General features: G+C 39.4%; 1 protein-coding gene across 1 annotated transcript in view; it reads right to left on the minus strand.

The window, feature by feature from the left end:
- ATP6V0D1 (ATPase H+ transporting V0 subunit d1) overlaps positions 1-23,009 on the minus strand; it is a 347,395-nt gene that overhangs the window by 95,435 nt on the left and 228,951 nt on the right. Inside the window, exon 6 of the mRNA XM_044081376.1 lies at positions 2,982-3,158. Coding sequence (XP_043937311.1) covers positions 2,982-3,158 — 177 coding nt within the window. The remainder of the gene's footprint in view (positions 1-2,981; positions 3,159-23,009) is intronic.

A 23,009-nucleotide genomic window follows, 5' to 3' on the forward strand; every position in this document is an offset into this window, starting at 1 on the left:
TACAATTCCTGTGAAGACTTAATATAACAATCTGCCAACATATCTGCATTATAAGAGACACAGTTCAGACCCATACAAGTGTTGGTTGAAGTCACTGAGACACAAAATGGGATAAAAGCCATCTGATCCATCTTTGACCAGGAACAGTAGAAGTAAAACTGCCATCCAGGACAGCCTTTTTAAACGGAAATGTATGGCCTATCCAAAGTGCTCCAAGAGTTTTAAGTGATATGGACACACCTACTACTGCAGGTCTTTCACAGGGAGGACCTATGAGCTCTAGGACACACTTGAAAATGATTTATCATCCCCTGGTCCCTTCTGATTGTTCTCCAAGCTAATGTAAACTTAAGGACCTACCCTCCCATTGCTACTCACTGACAGCTGACAGCCCTAGTCTACAGTCAATACAGCCTGTCATGGGAGTCAACACCCTTGGTAACTTTACCAGAAATTGAGAAGGTAAGATGGCTCAAATGCATTCATCAGACCTTATGAAGGTTTCTTACTCCTCTAGGATGGCCTGGTCTAGCAGAAGGAAGGGGGGGGGGGTCTCAGTTTGAAGTCTTGGGCAGCCTGGCTGTACAGAACATCTCCTATAAAATGAACATCCAGGATATTGTTTATCTTCTTCTCCTTAAGGTTGGACAGCCTCAGCCATGCCATCATGTGCAGGCACATACTGACATATGCAGTCATGACCAAAGCAGCAGCACAAGTCCAAGGTATAGTGGAAGACTAGTGCACTACTGAACTGAACAAAGACAAGAACTCAAGGTGGTCTTCCTTGACACCAGGATTGGGAAGATGAATCAGCTTTTCCTGGGCTTATAATATGTGAAATGTGGGAAGATTAGCTGTATGCCTTTAAGTCCTCAACAGGAAAAGGAACAAACATATTTGCCATACCTAACCAGGCTAATTATCTGGTAACAGAGCAGTAAAATGTGGTCAACTCTAGGACCTATGATGGACCACAGAGATCAGACGGGTGTGAGCAGTACAGTGGCCAGTAAGATGACCCATCCATACAGGTGATGGCTTGTAAAAAGGAAAAGCTTTTGGGGGGCTGATGGGATATAGTCTGGACGATTTCAGGCTGCTAATACAGCATTCCTAATGACAAACTGCAAGGGATGAATGATAAGGCCCCTCAGGCTTCTTCCCCAGAAACATCTCAAGGCACTAAGAGAAAGAAAGGAGGACAGAGAGGAAAGGAGTTTGTGAAGAGCCTGAGATCTTCAAAGAAGGGAGCCTCCATGGTGCATGTGGAAGCGGGGAGCAGTCTCATTATCCCAACTTAAAACCCGTCAAATCCAAACACACAGGAGGGTCAGGAAAAACTCCCAACCCCCTACTCTTAAGGATGAGTTTTGCACGGCAGTTTGGTGTCAGGGGACTGGAAACCAGAACTAGACTGCATGACAGATGATATTAGCATGGGATGCAACTTGTTAATAAAGATGCGCAAAGGCCGGCATGGGCTTCAGTCCTTGATCCCTACAGATACAATTACACACCTGCATCAAGTCTCACCAGACATCAGACAACTCTATATCCTGGCTCTGAAACATTAGCTCAAGCACAAGACAACCCCAGGGACGGTCTGACTGAGGTGTGCGGTCTTATGACATTGAGAGCTAAAAGGAAAGTCCTGGGTCCTAAGTACACACAATTCATGACTACTTGACTCAAGGGACTGATCTCTTGGACAGGGCTGGTAAACCAAGGGATCAATCTGATTTGAAGTAAGGATGGTGCAAGAATCTTGGGATGTACTCTCCCCTAAGGTAGGAAGAGACAGCATGCAGTTACCCATTCCAAGCTCCTCGGGTAAGGCTACGGAGTGTGCTTGAACCCTTGCAAATCATGATGAGCACACTGAATAAAAGAAACAGGGAGCTGGATGGACAATGGACTTGCCTTGAGAAAGTTAAGGCCTACAGCTGTCTTGTAAAGTGCATGTAATTGTGATAAGGTTTACCAAATGCCTGGGACAGCGAAAATGACCATCCCACTTGGTCACCTGAAAGACAACTACATACTGCTGCCACACTTCCAAAGTAAGCCAAGAACTTCAGTTCACTTGATCATGAGTAGTCAGAATGACATTCTGGCACCTGCAGCAGATTTTAATTTCCTGTTTTCCCTTAAGATAAGTCATGCAACTCAATGTGGGTCTTGACTTGTAATCTAATGATCACACTGACACTTATGATGACATATAGGTATTGGAATGTAATACTTCACTGACAACTGCAAGGCTCAAGATCTAAACTATATGAATAGCCAAAACTCAAAGCAAAAAAATGCATAATTATACCCTTTGGGAAGACTACCACCCTGCAAATTACACCATTAAAAATACTCCCCTAAGTATAGACGCAGTGCTAAGGGACTTGGGAATTTTGGTTGACAGTAACCTGAACTTTGATAACCAGGTGTCCATGGTGGTGAGAAAATCCTTCTGCGTGGCATAAGTAAAGAAGGGCACAGCATCCAGGTCTAAGGAGATCATAGTCCACTATACTTAGCTGTCATTACACCTATAATAAGAGTACAATACACCCTTCAGCATGTACCTGACCAGACATTCGCAATAGCAGGAGCGGCCATAGAGGTTTCTCACTAAACTAATACAGGGTGTAAATAACATGTCCTATGTGGACCACCTCAAAACCCTGTTTCTATACTCTGTCTCCTACAGACTACTGAGGGGCGAACTCTACCAAACATTAAAGGCTTTATCCAGATGGCAGGTACACTTTTGGGGATCTATATCCAAGTCCAGTATACTTTTGGGATCTATATCCAAGTCCAATGAGAAAAACGTCAATGCTTAAGTACCATAACACACATTGTTGTATTCATAACCTCCACAGGTATGGCTTACTGTACAATTTGATCTTAGTCGGTGACCAAGCCAAACGGATCATGCAATACTTATAACAACTTCTGTAAAACCATACACTTGCACTTACAGGATAGTAGTCAGCAACTACTTTGACTTGATCGTAATCATCTGCTCTTGCTAATTGTGCAAGGCCTTCTGGGTACAATCTGCCACAATGGGGGAAGAGCTTGGCTCTGTCTTCCTTAGACAGTTCTGTTCCAAATGAATTAATGGTGATAATGAAGGCTCTTCTGTCTGCTTCAAACTGTGGAAAATACAGAACATTAAAACAATATGTTGAATATTTTGCTGTGCCACATATACCTTCCACGCAAACCTTCCTTTAAAGATATTTAACAAAAATGTTTAAACATTTAAAATTATACAAGTGGCACTTTTAACACAAGCTGTATCTGCAGTTTTAAAAACAGACATGATATCTTTATTATGAAAGAAAAAAAAAAAGATGAACCAATGCAGTTTAACACTCAAATCAAAATTATATCATTACTTTCGTCAATGTGGCACTTGGCAAATATCCCATTTAGTCACATACTACAGCTTGTGCTTTGATACTGTGGAAACCTGGGGGGGGGGGGGGGTGGAGGTTTCCCTTTACTTCTAATGAGGCGTAATTTCACAGGCAGTACACATCGAAAGGCATGGGTGTGTGAAGGGTGCAGCTCCCCTCATCGGGGGGGATGCTTGCCCTTCTGCAAAAATATTTCTAGTAATTAGTGTTAAGTGAATGTTTATTGGCATCAGTGTTCAATTCTGATATTTTGCATTCTAAGCACAGTAAATTTTGATTAATTTTTACAAATCTACTCAAATCACTAGAAAAATAATTATGAACCTACAGATCAAACCCCAAGTGTGCAACCATTTTTTTAAAGAAGTCATTTAACATGACAACAACACAGTCCACCTATTCAGAGAACTGGAGTGAAAGAACATTTTCATGAAAACAGAGATAAAAGTGTGTGTGTACATATCTATGGATCCTAATGATACAATTCAAATAGAGAGTGTGATAAAATACTTTTTAGGTGAAATAAATGGATATTTTTTGTCTACAATTTAGTCCATCAAAAACTTTATTTACATTCTTGTCATATCAAGTATTTACCTACTTCCCTGGCATGTTGTCAGTCCTATTAAACGTCCCCCACACCTGGCACATTAGTATTACTGCCTAAATAATGCAGGTCAAATAGCATGTACAATACATACACACACCTCCCCACACCCTAGCCTACCTAAAACAATCCAAACTCAAATCAACAGTTAAAAAATGTAAAACATCGTCAAACATGGACACACATTCCATTCATTTTAAATTAAAATTTTGCTCACTGCAAACACGGTAAATACCAAACAAAACAACAATGTTCACCTAAATGAATATCTCATTAGAATTAAAGTGTGCTGTTATAAAAAGAAAACTCTGTTAAAATGAGACCTCAAAACTAAACAGTAAAACTAAAACCTAACATGACCCTTGCCAGACTACTTTTTGCTTGAAACAACCTATCCTATTTATTGAGAGATCAGTTTTACCCATCCTGTGGTTAATAATTATACATTACTCCTAATAAGAATAACTGTGATCATACTATAGATGGCATAAGGGGGACCCTAAGCATAAGATAAAGCATTTAGGAGTTGCCTCTGTCCATTAGCAGTAGAGAGAACAGTCATGGGGTAAATTTTGTTTCCCGACCATAGATTCAAGTTGCGTATGAATATGGAGAGGGATGAACTTTGTTTTATGTGGATGGGGAGCCTGTTCCAGAGCAGCAATATCCTCTGCGAGATATACTTGTCCCTCCCTCCAAACCATTCTGTTGATGTTGAAGACAAGGTTTAGATCTCTAGACAAGAGTACTGTGATGCAAGCTGACTTGCTGATGTGCAGTAAATCCATTAGTAATGGGTCGGAGAATGCCTTGTAAGCGAGAAACTGGTCACCTCTTAGTAGTCTGTAGGATAAAAAGTTTAATGACAGGGCTTTGTGTCTGTCCACGTAGGACGTTATTTAGGTATTATCCTTTTAGTAAGGTATCTGTATGGATGTTACAGTTGTTGCACGTGTCTGTACAGATGCATGCCAAAGGGGGCAGTATATTCAATGACTGGCTTAATGAGAACTGAGTAAAGGGGAAAAATGAGATTCCTAGATCTAAATCTAATCCCACTGTCTATACTTTGTGCGACACAGATCTAAACCCACTCCCTTTGTCTATAGGTTGTGCAACATAGGTCTTTCTTACAAGTTGTTCACTGTCAACACAAGTTCCCAAATCCCGAACAACTGGGTTTCCTCTTAGGGGTGTACTGTCAAAGCGGTAGTTCTCTGGGATGGATGTCTTCCCAAAGGATACAACAGAACATTTTTTTGTGCATTTGGTTTTAGTCCATGATTTTAGCACTAGTAGGTAACCTCGATATTTAAAATTTTCTGCATTCCATCTGTGAGCCAGCTGGTGATCCACTAGGTGACAAGAGGTTTACTCTCATTATACTTTGCTTTGCTACTAAGCCTGAGTGGGGAATTGTGTGAAAAGCTTTGGCCAGGTAAAAGTATTTAAGTGTGTACCACTTTACCTTCATCCATTGCTTTGGTGACCTTTTCAAAAAAGTCCACCAGGTTGAGTAAGCATGAACTGCCTTTGACGAATCGAATCTGAGATCGGTCCAGTGTTTAGAGGTTCCCTACATCCTGATTAATGAGTTCCATGATAAGTCTTTCCATGGCATTGCATATGAGGCTGGTCAGGCTTGTGGGTCTGTGGATTGTCCTTTATACAGAGAAATTACTGTAGCTGTTCTCTGTTTGCTTGGTACAAAACCTGCACAGAGGCCGAAACTGAACAATGTTGCTAAGGTGTGGGTAAACTGTACTTCATGCTATCTCATGTCAGCTTAGGATAGCACTTTTAGGACTTTGGTTTTGTGTGATTGCTGGAGGTGAGCCAGTTTCAGGTACATCTTGAGAGATGGATGGAGAGGAGAGCGGGGTAAAGCTAGAGCCAAATTTATCAGCCAGTACCTTTTGCTATATCTTCAGACTCAGTGTATGTAACATCATTCACAATCAGCTTAGTACATTACTGCTTTGTCCACTTGAGATTAAGAAAATAACTAAAAAGGCCATGTGATTGTCTTTGGCTTGGGTAGTTTTTTTAGGCTCAAACTTGGCTTTGGTGGATTTTATTAAGCTCCTGAGTTGTTAGCTTACTTCAGTGACAAGGGTTGTAACATTCTGGGAACTGCACATCTTACTATTTGTTAGAATTCTTTTCCTTTTATTATAAACCTTGTTATTATGGTTCCACCATATGGGTTTGTTTCTGGGGTTTGCTCTGCACTTATTCCTACTAGGTACAGCTATGCAGCTGTTTATATACTGGTATTAGTGTGGCAGTGTTTCTGTCTATTCAGTGACTTAGATGGAATTGGTGGGGATATGAAGCTTGCCAATATATCACTTAGGAAAAGGTAGTCTGTCCTAAAGAAATTTGTAAAGGTACTTTGGGTGGAAGGTCTCTCTCATTTCAGTTTTATTAAGGAGACTGCTTTATGGTCAGACATAAGTGATGAAAATTTTATTTTTTTTTAAGTTTACATTTGCTTACTGGTAAATGTCTGCCTGGGCTAGAAGCACATTTTCAGTGGAAACCCATGGAGAAAAACTCCAATACAACTAAAGTTTACAATACAAAACATTTTTTTAAAAAAACATACAGTGGATATAAAAAGTGTACACACACCTGTTAAAATGCCAGTTTTTTGTGATATAAAAAAAATGAGACCACAATAAATCATTTCAAAACTTTTCCCACCTTTAATGTGACCTATAACCTGTACAATTCAATTGAAAAACAAACAAATCTGTTGGGGGAAAATATAAAAAAAAAAAAAAATGTACAATAAACCGGTTGCATAAGTGTACACACCCTTAAACTAATACTTTGAAGCACCTTTTTGGAGAGAAGGTGTGTGTTCCAGCTATACAGTGTGTGGTGGTGTTCGTAAGGTATGGCTTGGCTCTGTAAAGTGAGCCAAGTTTGATATGAACCTTTTTGATGGTTAGTGATGTTTGTCGAATTTTAAGTAGTTATCGATTGTGACCCAAGAAGCCTGATGTGTTGAACAGGTTCAATTTTACTTTTGTTGAATGAGTAGACAGTAAAGGGCAGTGGATCTTGAGTTTTGGAATTACAGAAGAGCATTAGTTTTGTTTTGTTAGTATTTAGTATTAGTTTGTTGTCAGAAAGATTTTTTTTCTAGGAGTTCTGGAAGGGAAGGAGCAGTACATGAGGGAGGAGTTGCCAGCGTATGGCATGATGGAGGCTAGGTGTGTGGCAGTGCAGAGTTTGTTGGGAAATATGGTAAAAAGCAGTGGACCTAAGACTGATCATTGTAGGACACCAACTGAGACAGGTAGAATGGGTGAGAGTTTGTTTGGACTCCTTGCTGGTGGCCAGATAAGCAGCTGTGAAACTAAGATAGGGATGGTTGGGTGAGGTTTAAGGATGCTAGTTCGTTGAGTAGCTTTTGGCGGGTACCATTTCAAATATTTTTGACATATCAAGAAAGATGGAAGAGACAAGTTGGACATTGTTTCTGAGGCGGTTGATGGTATTGGTAAAACTGATTAGAACAACTGTGGTGCTATGTTTGGGTCTAAAACTGTGTTGGGAATTTGAGAGGTTTGTTATACAATAGATAGTCGAGAAGCTGTTTGTGTATACATTTTTCAAGAATTTTGGGAAGTGAGGGGGAGTATGGCAATTGGTCTGTAGTTTGAGAAATCAGTTGAGGAGGCTCATTTGTGCAAAGGGATAATGTGAGAGATTTTCCAGAGTTTGGGGATATGATGCTCAGAAATATAGCAGTTGATTAGGATGGAGAAACAGATGCTCTCTCTTATCCTATCTGAGGAATTCGTTGGGGAGTAGGTCAGCAGTGAGGAAGGAGGGCTTTAATTTGTTTAGAAGCTTTTTGATTGTGCTAGTCTGCACTGGCCTAACTGAGAATGAATTGAGGCTAAATACTGCTTCTGTTGTGACTAGTAGGGGAGTATTAAGACAGTTTTTGTATGAGAGATAATATGGAGTTGAAGTGTGAGATAAATTGAGATGCCATACTATTTGTGAAATTTGAGGTACATGGTGATGGGAGTGGTGGATTTACCAGGCTTAAGGAGTTGATTTTTGGGTCCCATAATTTTTTGGGATTGTTTAGGTGCTGTAATTGGACTGTGCTGTAATATAATGTTTTTGTCATTTTTGATGTGTGCAAGATTATTAAGAATACTGAGGAATGTGTTATTGAAGTGTTAAACTGCTGAATCTAGGTGGAGATATTTTAATAGGGACCAGTCACATTGTTTTAAGAGGGATTTAAAAACTTTGGTAAAAAAGTTTCTTTTAACCTGGACCTGTTTAAATATGATGTAATTAGGACTGAATGACTTCTGCCTGAGTAGATAGGTGGACAGATGATGAACAAGATGGTCTGGGAGGCAGCCAGCATGACTGATGATAGAGGTCAAGCTGATATGTTAGTGTCCAATCCAGGATTGACTGCTTGTTGCAATTTTCTATCTAGTCTGGTTGGGGAGAGCAGTATTTGGGAGAAATCATAACGGTTACCGAAGTTGGAATTGTTTTCTGATGAGTAGGTGTACCAGTCCAAGTTGTAATCTCCCATAATAGTTTCCTGATTAAATGTGGAATTTGACCATCAGAGAAGGTTTTCAGTAAATGAAGGGTTGTTTCCTTGGGGTGGTAAATTCCTATGATAACTATATTTTTATTGGGGTTTAATCGAAGAAGAGAGATAAGTATTTCTGAGTTTGAGAGGTCTGGGGGTTTATAATCAAGACAGTAATTTCAGTTTGAGTGAGTTTTGTACATAATGGCTATGCCACCACCTTGTTTATGTATCCTGTCGAGTCTGTGTATATTATAATATTGGGTTAGTATATTGGAATCTTTTGTATGGGGTTTTGGGCCAAGCTTCAGTTAAGATTGCCACATCTGGAGAATAGAGTGCAAGGTTTGTACAGAATTTATTAAGTTTATTTAGGCTGCTTCTAAGATTCATGTTTAGGATTAGGAGGTCGGAGCTACTGAGTGTTTGACTGCTGATGTTATGAGTGTGTTGTGTAGTGCAGAGGTAGTTTGTTGCTGTGGGTGGAGGTCTGGCTTTGGGTGTAAATCAGCACTTAGTTTAAGCAGAGTTAGTTTAATTAGAAACAAGTGTGATTGTTGGTAAACGTTTAGCATATCTGCAGATAAGGAGATACTTGTGTGTAAGTGTATCTAAAAGTGAAGAATTCTGTGTTGGGAGTTGCAGAGGTGTGGTGAAATTACCATGTTTGTAAGGTTGGTGTTGGATGCAGTTGTTACAGGGTTTGAAGGAGAGTAGATATTAGGGAGGAGTTGGTGGTAGGATGCAATGTGGTAGGCTATCATAAGTAGGCTAAGGAGTGTTGTCTGTATGGGTAGCATGGTTGCTAATAAAATGGGTATAAGAAAAGAGCTGTGTGAGTGAGAGGGGAGATTAGATTTTGGTAGGGGTGCCTCTTGTGGGTTGGTTGGGGGAGTGGAAACAGCTGCGACTGGATACTTGGTAAGGGGTGTGGTTGAATAGTTAACTAACTGTAGAGAGTTAATGGGGGTGGTTGGGAATTAGGGGTAGGACAGAGAAGTGGAGTGAGCCCAGCCAAAGGGATGGTGCAAGGTGCACCAATATTAGTAAGGGCAAGATCCAAAATGTTATTCTCTTAATGGGTACCCTTGACTAATTGTTTCAGCCATTTGTATTTATAAAGCCCAACAATCTCTTGTGCTTGTGCACTCTTGGAGGCAGTGTAGGTTTCCCAGTCTATAGCTGGATAGTTTGATCACCTAGAAAATGGTACAGTGTTTCATACTGACCAATTTTAGTTCCTAGACAGGTGTTGTGGCTTTCTTGTGTCATAAGGGAATTCTATAGCTAGGTAATATATGGTACAGTACCTTTCTGATAATTACTTGGACATGAAGACACTCTAGTACAATATAATGCTTTATCAGTCTTGATGCAAGTCTCTTCTTGCTGCCCAAGAAACAATGCAGAAAAAAATGTAGTATATCACAAACTAGTAAACATATTTTTTCAGTAAAGATGTAGCAGGAAAACAGTGCATTTCAAACACTCAGATTAGCAAAGCTTAGACTATTACTTCCTGCCAAAACCTGTCTTACCATTCATTACACTGACAATGATTGTTACAATTACAATGACACTCCCAGTCAACAAATGTAAATAAATAAATAAAATAAATAAATTAACTGGGTTGTAACTTCCAGCTTATCTAAGTAACTTTGCACTAGAAAACATGATTTGGATTCAACACTCTGTCCATCAGAAAGTGAACAATCTGAGATCCTTTAATCAAAAATTAAACAAAAGGAAGGGATATGTCTTAAATGGACCAAGACCACATGAAATTAATATTTCTTGGATTTACTGCATTTTATGTACACCCCTCTGGGGTTTTTGTCAGGTGATGCAACTATTTCCTAAAAGTTTAGTGCAGCACAACCATTCAGTTAGTCTCTGCTTTTAATCTAGAATGTTCACAGGACTTGACTCTCTTGGAACAGTGAAAAGATCACCTCAAGGATTGCAGATGAGAAGGGCAGCCTGCTGCCTATAGTCAGTGAGCTCATGCCAATATTTTTTCTGCAATTTTTCTGCAACTGCTAAAAGGTCTACAAACTTTCAGATACACAAGTTAGTTATCTTCATTTAGTGGTATTTTTCTAATGCCAGCCATCTAGTTAAGGTCTTTTATTTCACATTCCTGGTACACAAATGTATTTGTATATACGTTTTATTTCAATGTGCATTGCTTAATTTAAGGAAAACAATTTTATTACTGAATTTCAAGTGAGTGGCTGGTTCTTTAAGTCTACAGAATGGTAATTTATAACTGTTGATATCTGCCTTTTGAAGCAAACTGTCCAGCCACAGCTGCCATAAGAAAACAGGATGACTGCCTCATGTGTACAATAATGTCATGGGGGTGCAAGATCACTCTGGCTGGTGGAAGCATGCTACCATAAATGTATATATTGGCACTGAAACTATAACCCCCTCCTGGAAATCACTATACTTTAGAATACATTACATATTACCAGGATACAGTTACTGTTGCTACAGAGGCATTGAAAAGCACTGGAAAGATAAAGGTTATAATTTTGCTCTCCACTGGTACAGTGTGAATCTTATTTTTGTGTGACAGTACTGGTCAAACCTATTGCAGTGTTGCTCATTTGCCGTACATTCTTAATGCTGAACACTTTTTGTACATTATTCTCAGTCTGAAGGGCTGCACTTGTTAATGGGTAGCGGTGGTGTGCACAGAAGTATACACTATCGAACAGTTACTTTTTTTTGATAGACACAGTAAGTTGGGAAACAGTTCAAAAGATGTCAGTGGCACAGCTGATTACACAGTACAAATTAAAGGGATTTGCACAAGATTTAACTGTGGATTAGTTGACAGTCACATTGTGTGCCACTGAAGCTGCAGAGAAGTCTTTTAGAACCTACAAGTGTAGTGTGTGCAACAGAAAAGCAACTCATTATACCCCCACCCAGGATTAGCCAGAAATGAGAAAATTAAAGCTGGAGCCCAGATGCCTTGATGCAGCTGACATAGTGAAACAGCCTGAGATGCAAAGGGGGTAAAGACCAAAAAGAGGCCAACGCTGCATGCAGAAAAAGAAACATTAACATGAAACTAAAAAGGACTAAATAAAGTACTAGCATGGACTGGGAATAGCATAAGAGGTAAGAGCAGCAATTTTATTTATTTATTTATTTGCAGTTGTGTGTGTGTTCCACATTACCCCAAGACATGAAACAGAATTGACCATCATTCAACAAGTAAATATGAATAGTGGGGGGTGGAAACCAATCCTGGATGCCAAGGTCCGTGCTAAACTGTTTCTTTGGTACAAAGATATGGATGACATTAATAGTTTTATTTTGGGTGTCTGAATGTGTGTACACTCAGCACTAAACCTATCAGGGCATAGGGTGAGATTTTAAGTCTTCTGTTTATAGGAAGTACATAAAAGGAAGTATCAGTGATTTCATTTAAACTAAGCACTCATTTTAAACAGCTGGATAAGTGGATGCCAAATTATTACTTTTGAAATGCTGGCAGACCCTTTAATAAAAAGGCAAGCCCTTTGCTTGAGGATATATGAATCTGGTTGAGTGCAACACTGATAAGGAAACGGGTAGAAATGGTGGCCTGTATCTTGTCAGTAGGGCCAGACAGTATAAGAGAGCTTAACCTAGGACTACACATGAGTGTAATGGAACCCATGGGGGAGTACAAACCATATTACCAGGTTGCACGGGGGCCCAATGGATCCACTACACACAGACTGTACAAACCATATTACCAGGTTGCACGGGGGCCCAATGGATCCACTACACACAGACTGTTAGGACAGATGTTTACAGTGTAGCAAAGAACATGCACTTTTTAAATGTCCACATTTACAATTTGAGGGATCAAAAGCCAAGTGAAGAAGTAAGTCAGAAGTGGTACCTATCTAGTGTAAGACTGTGTTGAGACAATTGTTCCACATTACCCCAAGACCTTGCAGACTATCACGACAGTTGAAATAAACCACTGCTAAGAGGGATAACTGCACTGGACATACGTATTGTTATGTCTGCAGTTGTTACGAAAGATCATTACTTGCCCAGGCAGTTCACTGACATTGGGGTCATGAGGGACAACTTTTCAGGTATCAGCCACAGTTTTCCTGAACCCCGAAGGGGATCACGGAGTTGGGCAAGGTGGTAATGCTTGACATAACAGGGAATGGTTTTAAAGACACAGTACCTTATGTACATGCAAGGAAAGTAGCAAGGGGAGGACCACCTGTTGTCTATACCTCTAAAACACAGCGTGCTGATGAGGTTAATTCATGGAAAGGACAAGGTAGCAACAAGTTTGACTCACAGATGATAGAAAGGTACTCAACCTCAGATAGGAGGAGCTACTTCATGACAGGTAGCAGCAGAAAGCCTAAACCACAAATCCCAGAATTTCTTTGGGAAGTTAACTGGGAGGACAACAAAAAAAGAGCCAAGATAAGCACGCACAGCTCTCAAAACTTGCCTTACAGGATCTGATGGAGATAACCCAACAGTCTTAATTCTGTAGGGCAAGGAAGTCTGTACACTGGGACAACAGTATGACACACAGAGAACATACCTCTAAAGAAAGAACACACGGAGAAGTGGTACAGCAGTAAGTATTCCCAAGGGCCTACCATGAAGCACTTCTAGCCATAACATATGGTTTCCCATTTATTTATTGTTTTTAAGGGGGTATGGGAATAAAGTGCACAAAAAGGTGATTTCTACCAAACGTGCATTGGCAAATTATTGAAAAAAGATGTGTTAAAGTACTGCATGATATGTGAGCAATGCAAAAACTTTGGCAAGGCATGAGATAAAGCCAGAAATGCCTTTTCACTGCCTTTCATTGTTGCTGTGGAATCATTTCAAAGAGTAACCATGGACAGTGTGCAGCCTTTTAATATCCTCAAAAAACAGTTAACTGTATCTGGTGGTGGTAAAACTATGCTACTAGTGGTTCTGCCCTATTTTGAGGAAGAAAAGGAAGCAAATGGTCTGACAGTTTCAGCAGTGGGATTTCTCAAGGTGTTAATTTCATGTCAGACCAACTCAACTATTTATGCATCCATGAAGTGATACAGCAACTGAAGACCTATCTGCAAACATTCATTCTACAATGGTCTGATGGGGAGGTTTAACACGACTCTCAGAAGCATGCTAACAAAACTTGCAGTCCAGGCTAAGTGCAAAAAAAAGATGCCACAAGAATGTACAGGTTTTCACCATTTACTTTCTGGTCACAGGGTGAGCGCACCCTAAAATTAACTTGAGACAAATGGGATGGTGACCGATTCCCAAAAGTAGTCTGCTGTGGTGTATTTTTAAACTTTAGGACCAAGTTTAGGGAACTCATGCCACAACAGCACTTTGCACAAACACAACAGAAAAAGTCTGGAGTGACTGGACAGCTAGAGCCTGAAAACATACCATGACAAAACGTAATGGTACTTATCCATGCTCAAATAAAATCAGCTGCAATCAGCATGAGTGGGTTCTTTCACTACTGTGTGAGAGAGAGAAACAAGAATGCAATGTTTATTATGTGATATAATGTTAAGACAGGCATGATAAACACGCACACAATGCTATAATACAATGATGACCTACAATGGGGGTGAGGTAATGATACTCAGTGGTTTGGGCCATTTGAAGGCTTTAACCCTACCTATATGGTACACAATTTACAGTGATTACAAATTACATCCCATAAAAGTAGTTACTTACAGGCTACTGGACAGAAGAGCAAGTTTCTTGGATGTCGCTTGGGATTACAGTCCAACAACAGGACACTCCAATCACACAAGTGGTAAAATGAATTAAAATGCAGATATAGTCTGTCAAGACACGTCTTTTTAATTTCTCCAAGTCTTTAAGGTTTCTAATACCATGACAGGAATGGACCCCATTCCTAAGTTAAAGTACGATTAAAGTTCATGAAATTAGTATTGTTTCACTCTTTGATGTTAGCCAAAAGTGCTCTTTGCAGCACCTGCAATGTGCCCAGTAATGACTCCTCCTGCAATTCGTATGGTGTTACATGAATTGGTCACATATCCAAATATGATTGTAAATTATTTTTTATAAGACCAGTTGCTCCTACTACTACTGGAACTGTCTGGGTATCTTCCACATGGCTTTTGTTTCTGCCTGCAGATCGAGGCATTTTATGACCGTCTCTCTCTGTACGCAAGACACTATAGTCACTAGGTGTGGCGATTTCAATGATCAATGCTATTTTTGTCTTCTTTTCTTGGACCACTATATCCAGTTTTCTAGCATCTATCTTTTGGACTGTTGGTATTGGGTGCTCCCATGTGATGTAAACTTAATCATTTTCTATGATTCTCTGTGGCTCATGTTTCCAGTATTTTTCGCCACTTCGATACCATAATGGTCTGCACAATCTCCAGTGTAACAATCTCGCCACATTATTATGCCTTTCAGTATACAGTCCCTCTGCCATTAGAGTCTCGCAACCAGCAATAAGGTATGTGACTGTTTCCAATTCGGTTCCACAAAACCTACATATGTCCGTTTCTCCCACATGTTCAATGGACTTAGTAAACCAGCATGTACATAGCCCATAACCTTTCATTTCTAGATGTAAATTCACCTCTCCTTAACCATTCCTGCGTTCGTTCTTGATCAACATGAGGCTCTTCCAGAAGTTTTCTATACTTGCAACTATATTTATGTTTTTTTGCACATTTCTTGCCTTCTCATCTGGCCCTTTCACCTTATATTCTTTATTTTGTTTTTTAGCACATTCAGTTGCTGCCTGGTTTTTATCCACTTCTGGTTTGATTTCCATTCCTGCTTGACGTCTATATGCTTCTGCTAAATTAAGCAGAGATGTCATCTTAGATTTATTCTCCTCATGTTTCAAAACTTTCACCACATTTTGATCTTATGAGGTCAGTAGATGTGTGGAGTCCCACGACTGCAGATCTATACATGTAATCAGTTTCAAGGAGGCCCATCCCTCCTTCAGAACGAGGAATATATAATCTTGGTATACAATGATTTTTATAAATCATTTGGTGAGCATGAAGCATTCTTCTTGTTTTAATATCCAATCTATCCAACACTTTTTGGGGCCAGTCAATCACTCCAAAACTATAAGTTAGGACAGGAACAGCAAATAGCTTGGATCTTATTCCTAGGTGTCAATGCCTTTTTCAGGATTAATTTAAGTCTTCTAAAGTACTCCTTACTAAGCTTTATTCATATTTGTTCATGTTTTATTGCTGATTCTTTATCAATTCCCAAGTATTTGTACACCTCCTCTTGCTCAAGTTCTTTTATATCACATTCTTGTCCCAAACTGATGTTTTCCTGGTGCTGCAATTTTCCTTTTTTAAAGGTTGCTTTTGCACATTTATCAAGACCACATGACATTCCAATATCATCTGACAAAGTTTTGACAACCTGCAGCTGTGCTTTCAGTTCCTCATCTGAGAAGCTATTCAATTTTAAATCATCGACAAAGAGAAGATGAGAAGTCATTAGACTTTGTTGTTTTCTAGAGGCCAAATTAAAGCCATGACCCTAAGCTGTTAAGTAAACAGCTTAATGGATTAATGGCAAGGCAAAAAAGTAACAGTGACAGGGAGTCACCCTCCCCCCTTTGGATTTTTATCCCTGGGATAATAATCTGTCCTTTGGCATGGCTTAATTGGCAAAGTGGTCTGCCACTGTTTCATGGTTACTGTATCTATCAGTGTAGGATGTATCTTATACATTTTTAAGCACTCTTTTGTCCATGAATGTGGGATACTATCAAATGCTTTTTTATAGTCAATCGATGCCATACTTAGATTCTTCCCTTTCTTACAGTTCTCCACTATAACTTTTAACAACAAATGATCCTTTGTTCCATATGACTTTCTTTTATTGCCCTTTTGTTCTACTGCCATAATTGAGTTTTCTTCTAAATGACTATAAACTCTGGGGGCGTCAATCCCACTGTATAGTTTATATGTTGTCAGAAGACAAGTTATTGGTCTATAATTTGTAGCTTGCAGGTTCCCTCTTAAGTAAGAGCATTGTTTTCCTGTTGTTAACCAGTGCGGTGTCTGTTCGGGATGTGCATATAAATAGTTCTTACTCATGACTAGATCCTAGTGTAAAGAAGTTAATATTTTAAGCCAAAAGTTAGGTACAACCATCTGGGCCTGGGGTTTTCCAATTAGAGGCTTTTCTCAACTTTGTTTCAATCTCTTTGGCTGCTATTTCATCCCATTTCATAACCTGTACCTTTAAACTTCTTATTCTTTCTTTTACTTCTTCTATCCATTTAGCATCTTTGTTATGTTCCACAGGATCTTCATAGATACTTCTCCAAAATGTCTCTACTTCCTCTTTTTCCAGTGGTCTATCAATTCCTTTTACCTTATTTCCCAATTCTCTATAAAACTTTTTTGGGGCATCAGTAAATTGCTTACTTTGTACTTTTCCCTTATATTATCTTTGTATCTTCTGAGTCTTTCCACCTGTTTTGAAATTTTTAGTTTATCTCCAATAGTGCATAATAGATCCTGGTCTGTTCTAATACTGTGCACTGCTTTTATCACATCTATCTTTTTTAATCTTTTTGTTGATCTGTTCCCTCTTCTATAATCTTCTAACAGTGACACTTCTTGTCTTAGCTGCTTTATAGTTTTCTCCATTCGATATTTCCATGATGGTATTCGCTTTCACCCCCCCCCCCCTTTTCCCTCGCTACCCTATGTTCCTGTGGTAGAATTTTATCAGTTATTATTTTAGCAGCACAGTAATATCTTCTGTTTACTTCTGCTATAGTGCATGGATCTCTATGGACAGGCCTAATTACTGTGTTCATTTGTTTTATCAAGCTTCTGACTTTTGGGGTTTTATTAACCTTCTGCAGTCTATTTCTCTCATTATTCTTGATATATATATTAAAAGTCTTTTTAATTTCTCCAAGTCTTTTGGGTTTCTAATAACATGACGGGAAAGGACCCCATTCCTAAGTCAAAGTATGATTAAAGTTCATGAAATTAGTATTGTTTCACTCTGATGTTATCCAAAAGTGCTCTTTGCAGCACACGCAATGTGCCCAGCAATGACTCCTCCTGCAATTCGCACGGTGTTATATGAATTGGTTAAATATGACTGTAAATTCTTTTTTTCACATTTCCAGGTAGGGTAACTGGATGTACCTTCAATCTAGACACGAAACGTGAAAAAGTTGTACCAAACATGCAGCTGCCCTTTACAGTAAATATAAGGCAAAGAACTGAAATGTAAAAAATCTGAATTTTTTTTTTCTAGGTTCCTCTCTCTCAGAAACACAAATGCACACAGAAGAAAGCACAGAGTTCTTTAAATCTTTATTTTTTTGTGAAAAGAAAGCCTGCAATGGCAAGAATAACACAGCAGCTTCTCAGCCATTGTAAGGATAGATAATTTGGATCATTCCAACACGGCCCAGACACTGTGGAATGTACATTCTAATGTAGAAATACAAGGTGATGTAGATGACACTTGACTGAATACTGATACACAATAACAAAATAATGGCTCAGTTAAAGAGAAATTGTTGCATGTCTAAATATACCACTTTTGCTGAATGTTTTTGTAAAATAATTTAAAAGAGTTGGAGCATATTTTCTGATTCATACTTAGAAAAGTTTTATCTAGTTTACACACTTTTTCTTTCAGGTCCTTTGAATATTTGGGAATTTATACCTTATAAAAATAATACCTTGTAATTTATATAAAATGCCAGTTATATGAGTTTTTTCAATGTGGTAGATGCAAAGTTTGTAAGATGGTTTGGAACATACACAAGGTAACCATACATGAGAAGATACATAAATTAAGATATTTTTTACCTGTCAGAAGTTCAAAGGTAGCTTAAGAGATTTTTTGTGTGTGTGTGTGAGACCAGCACGTGATGCAGACAGGAGGTAAATGGAGGGTTAAATTACAGGGACAAAGATATGTTAATTGTAAGCATCCACTGAATAGTGAATAAATAAGTGATAGGAAATGGGTAGCTTAAGGTTTCTAGTGTTGGGTAAAGTATATTTGCCAAGGGGTAGTAATAACTGTAAACAATTAAAAATAAATCTCATTTCAAGCCTTTGTAAGCCTAAAACAAGATTAATTTTAAGTATAAAACAGACTTCCCAAAGGATTTAAATTTAATTGGAGTTTTTTGCTATGAATGTTTAATTTTTTCACAGTCTGTTCATTTTGATTTTTGTATTAACCATGGTCTTGCTTTTTTAGTTTGTATGTTTGTCAAATTATATTACTCAATATGTCATTAAGGTAAGACGGGATAAAAGCAAGTGGTGGTAGTTTTGTAAACTACTTGACTTCCAGTGAAAGCAAATGCAAAAGCTATGCAAGGAGAATAAATGCATTCAATTTTTTTACTTCCAATTTATTAGTGTGTGTTTTATGATATAAAAGTGAGTTAAATTATGTCCCACAAACTGGCCTGCTTACTAACCTGACCTTCATTCTGAAAAGTGACAAGACTCTCTTCCCAGTTAGGGAATGGGTAGCCAAGCAGGATTAGTTAGGGAATGAGTAGACACGCAGGATTCTTGCCTAGTCTGGGGAATGAGTAAGCCTTATTCTCACCTCAGTGGGAGAACAAATGGGCTATCTGGGTGCAGGAAGACTGGGATGACCAAAAGGAGGCAGGAGAGAATAAAGTGATAACACCTTTGCTGGGTGGCAATGTTGAACTGGTTCAACATTTTGACCTAGCAGGCAGTGAAGTGCTAGACCTCCTTTGTTAAATGAAGGGGTGCATTTGTCTGATATGACAGTGCTAAATGAATATGCCCCAGTGCTCTCTCATCCCTTGACACTTCTTTGGAATTTATTTTTATTTTGTTTTCATTATAAACATATGCAAAAGTACACAAATACAATAAAACAATAATAAAACTATTTACAGTATTTACAGTCATCCATGATAAACAATAATTTTATCCATGAGAAGTTATCAGTATTTGTTCAAAAGGTTTTCCAATTTTTGCCATGCTATTTTTTATGAGTTCTACAACAAATGGTTTGTAGTTCTTTTTTTTTACAAACAACTTATATTTAAACATCAAATCTTGTTTACTTTTCCAGTTCAAAGTAATAACTTTTCTGGCAAGTGCAAGAAATGACCAGAGTAACTGAATCTGAGATTTAGGTATTACTTTTATTTTGTTTTCATTATATATAATCGCAAGATAACTATTGGATTAATGCCTAAGTGATATTCAGGACTGTTGTTTTCTTTTTTTACTTTTTTCCGTTTTATGTTTTCTTCTGTTTGAATGTGACTTGTTATAGTCGAGTTCTCCCTTTGCAGCCTATTTATTGACTCCTATGCTATTTAGACATACACGGCTGTTCTTTGTACACTCCGCTCTTTCTATGTGGATTTTTGGACTTGGTTTCTCCCTTACCTTCGCCAGTTAGGCTGAGTGTTGTGCCCTAAACTGGTGTGTAATCTACTGGGAACTTAATTGTTTATTTGCTGGTCTGTACTGTTTAGCGACGCTTTCTTCTCCCTTTACCCTCGCCATTTAGGCTGAGTGTTGTGCCCTAGACTGGTGTGTAATCTACTGGGAACTTAATTGTTTATTTGCTGGTCTGTACTGTTTAGCGACGCTTTCTTCTCCCTTTACCCTCGCCATTTAGGCTGAGTGTTGTGCCCTAGACTGGTGTGCGATTTACTGGGAAGTTGCTTGTTTATTTGCTGGTGCGTACTGCTTAGCGACGCTTTCTTCTTCCTTTACCCTCGCCTTTTAGGCTGGGTGTTGCGCACTAAACTGGTGTCGCAACTATTGGGAACTTGGCTGGTGTTTTACTGTTTAGCGACGCTTTCCAGCTAGACTTATTTACAGCTCTCTACCGGCTTACCTGCGGTAACAAGTCTCAAGATACAGTTGAGTTCTCCGGTCTAGTCACTGTTATGTCCTACCCAAGTACTCCATATTAGCTCAGCAGAGATATCTCCTTAGACAGCCTTAATTTCTTCAGTAGAGATTTAAACTCTCTCTTATTAACTTAGCTGAGATATCAACATCAGGGACCTTGCCTAGATATTGGGAAATAAAGACTGCTTTGATCCCTAGTTCCATATGCTGCACGGCTGCTCTGCCGTAATTTTGTGGGGTTTGATTTTAACACTTTAATTAACCCAGTGCCTTACTAACGGCTGCATTTGTAGCTGCTGTGCAGGCTTTATTTACTCAAATTAACTCCGTGCTAGACGCACAGTATTATATGATAAATGCAAGGCGAGCAGATAGTCTCACAGTAATATCTCATTCAATGCAGCCTCTTGTGCTGGCTATGAAACTCTCATGTGCGGTTGACTGTTTGGGGCTTTCCTTTTAACTTGAACTGATGCTTGTGTGACTATATGCAAACCTTGCGTTGCCATAAGAGTATGAACTAATGTATTTATGTTCACTTAGTGCTGTTTGCATTACTATTGTATGTAATAACTACATGACTGCCTAACATTGTCTACCTACTGTTTTGTTAAACTTATTTCACTGCACCTTCCATTTAATTTGTTTCAAATAACTTCTAAATGCCTGACACTTGCCTGTTATATACCTGTTGCCTTACTACTGCTTAAATATCTCTTCCTTCCACTGTTTTGTTTTACAGCTTGGGCCCCTGCCCACCCTGCACTAACCTGCTGAAACATACCCTCCTGAACTCTCTGACCAAGAACCGACTCCAAAGAATTTTTAACCTGCAACTATAACACCTTCTGTTCCTTGAGTCCTTCTACTACAAGCTTCCAAGAAAGTATGTGTACTGTTGTAATGCTGCACTATTAATAAGTTGCTACTACCAGGTGTGCACGCTTCCCTGCCAGACTAGCCAGCAGCCACTACCCCTCTACCATACTGCTTACACTCCTAGTTTTCTCCATACCCTTTACCCCTTCTCTGCTGTTTCTGTCCTTCCTGAACCTCTTTAGCTCCCTCCCTGATTCTCCACTTGGAGTCTCAACTTCTCCAGTCTGTCTACCACTTGGTGGTCCTCCTCTACATCCTACTGTTCTCTCTACTATTTTCCCTTCTGCCTTATCTCCCTTGATTTTATCCTCTACTTCCACTCCTCTGCTCTCTCCTCTCTACTTTCCGGAACTCTCTGCCTTTCTTTCCTTTACTCAGCCTTTCTCTACTCCCTTTCTGAAGTCTCTCCCTTCCCCCTCTGGCTTTCTCCTTTGCATTCTACCCTCTAACTCCTCTTCTCTGCTCCTCTCACAGCCCTTCCTCCTCTCCTCCACCTACCTTCCCTATCCTCACATCTCGGATAAACTAGTTAAACTTACCCTCTGTATGCTCACTCTTTTCTGATTGTCTTCCACACTTCTCTCCTCCTCTGGTGTTTCCCGCTCCGTTAAGCCTCTGGGCTCACTCCGCTCCCTCCCTACCCCTATTCCCACCCACCCCAGGGGTCCTATCCTTATACTTCTCTTGTCCGCCCTTAGCCTGTCATCCTATCCTCATCGTTCCCGCCAAACTACTCCCCTCCCCTCCACACACCCCACAACCTCCTCCTACTTACCTCTTTTACATACTAGCCATCCTATCCTATTCCTACCAGCTCTCTTCTACCTCTATTACCACTCCTTTATCTCTCCAATCAATTCTCCCCTCCCTCTACCTTATATTTCCTCGATAGCCTTAACTCCTCTTTCACCTTAATATTATCTTTCTTTGTATTATACACATATACTTCCTCCTGACTACCCCTAATCCTTTACCTCTTCCCTTTAACCACCTCTAACTTACTTATTCATAAATATGAGTCTCAACTTATCCACACTACTATTACTCTCAATTCTACTCTCAACTGCCCTTTACTCTACCTACCTCCTTACCTTCATTGAGTACCCACTCCTTTTTCAACCAAAACACTCACAAACACATACATCTTCCTCTTACACTTCTCACACTTCATTCTCTAATGCCAACTCCACCCTACTTACCACCTACCCAAATACCATAGGTACTCTCACCTCACCTACACCCTACCCTCAGATAGAAAATAAGAACTCTAACCCTCCTCAGATTCAAATTCACATCTAAGCCTGATGATCCAACCTTAAAAGATGGTGACATTCACCCAAACCCTGGCCCTGCATATCCTTCTTTACAAGCATCTAAACCTTTCACCAATAATACCCTCCTCATAGGACATCTTAACATCTAAGTGTAAACAACAAAGTACCCTACCTACACACCCTCCTAGATACTCACTGCTTTGACATTCTCTGTCTCTCTGAAACCTGGCTAAAGCCAGCCACTAAAGATACTGAGATTATACCACAAGGCTATAATATACTTAGGCTTGACCGTACTAAACGAAAGGGTGGCGGAGTAGC

This window comes from Protopterus annectens, chromosome 8.part0 (assembly GCF_019279795.1).
Source record: "Protopterus annectens isolate FY-2018-M chromosome 8.part0, PAN1.0, whole genome shotgun sequence".
Taxonomy (NCBI): domain Eukaryota; kingdom Metazoa; phylum Chordata; order Ceratodontiformes; family Protopteridae; genus Protopterus; species Protopterus annectens.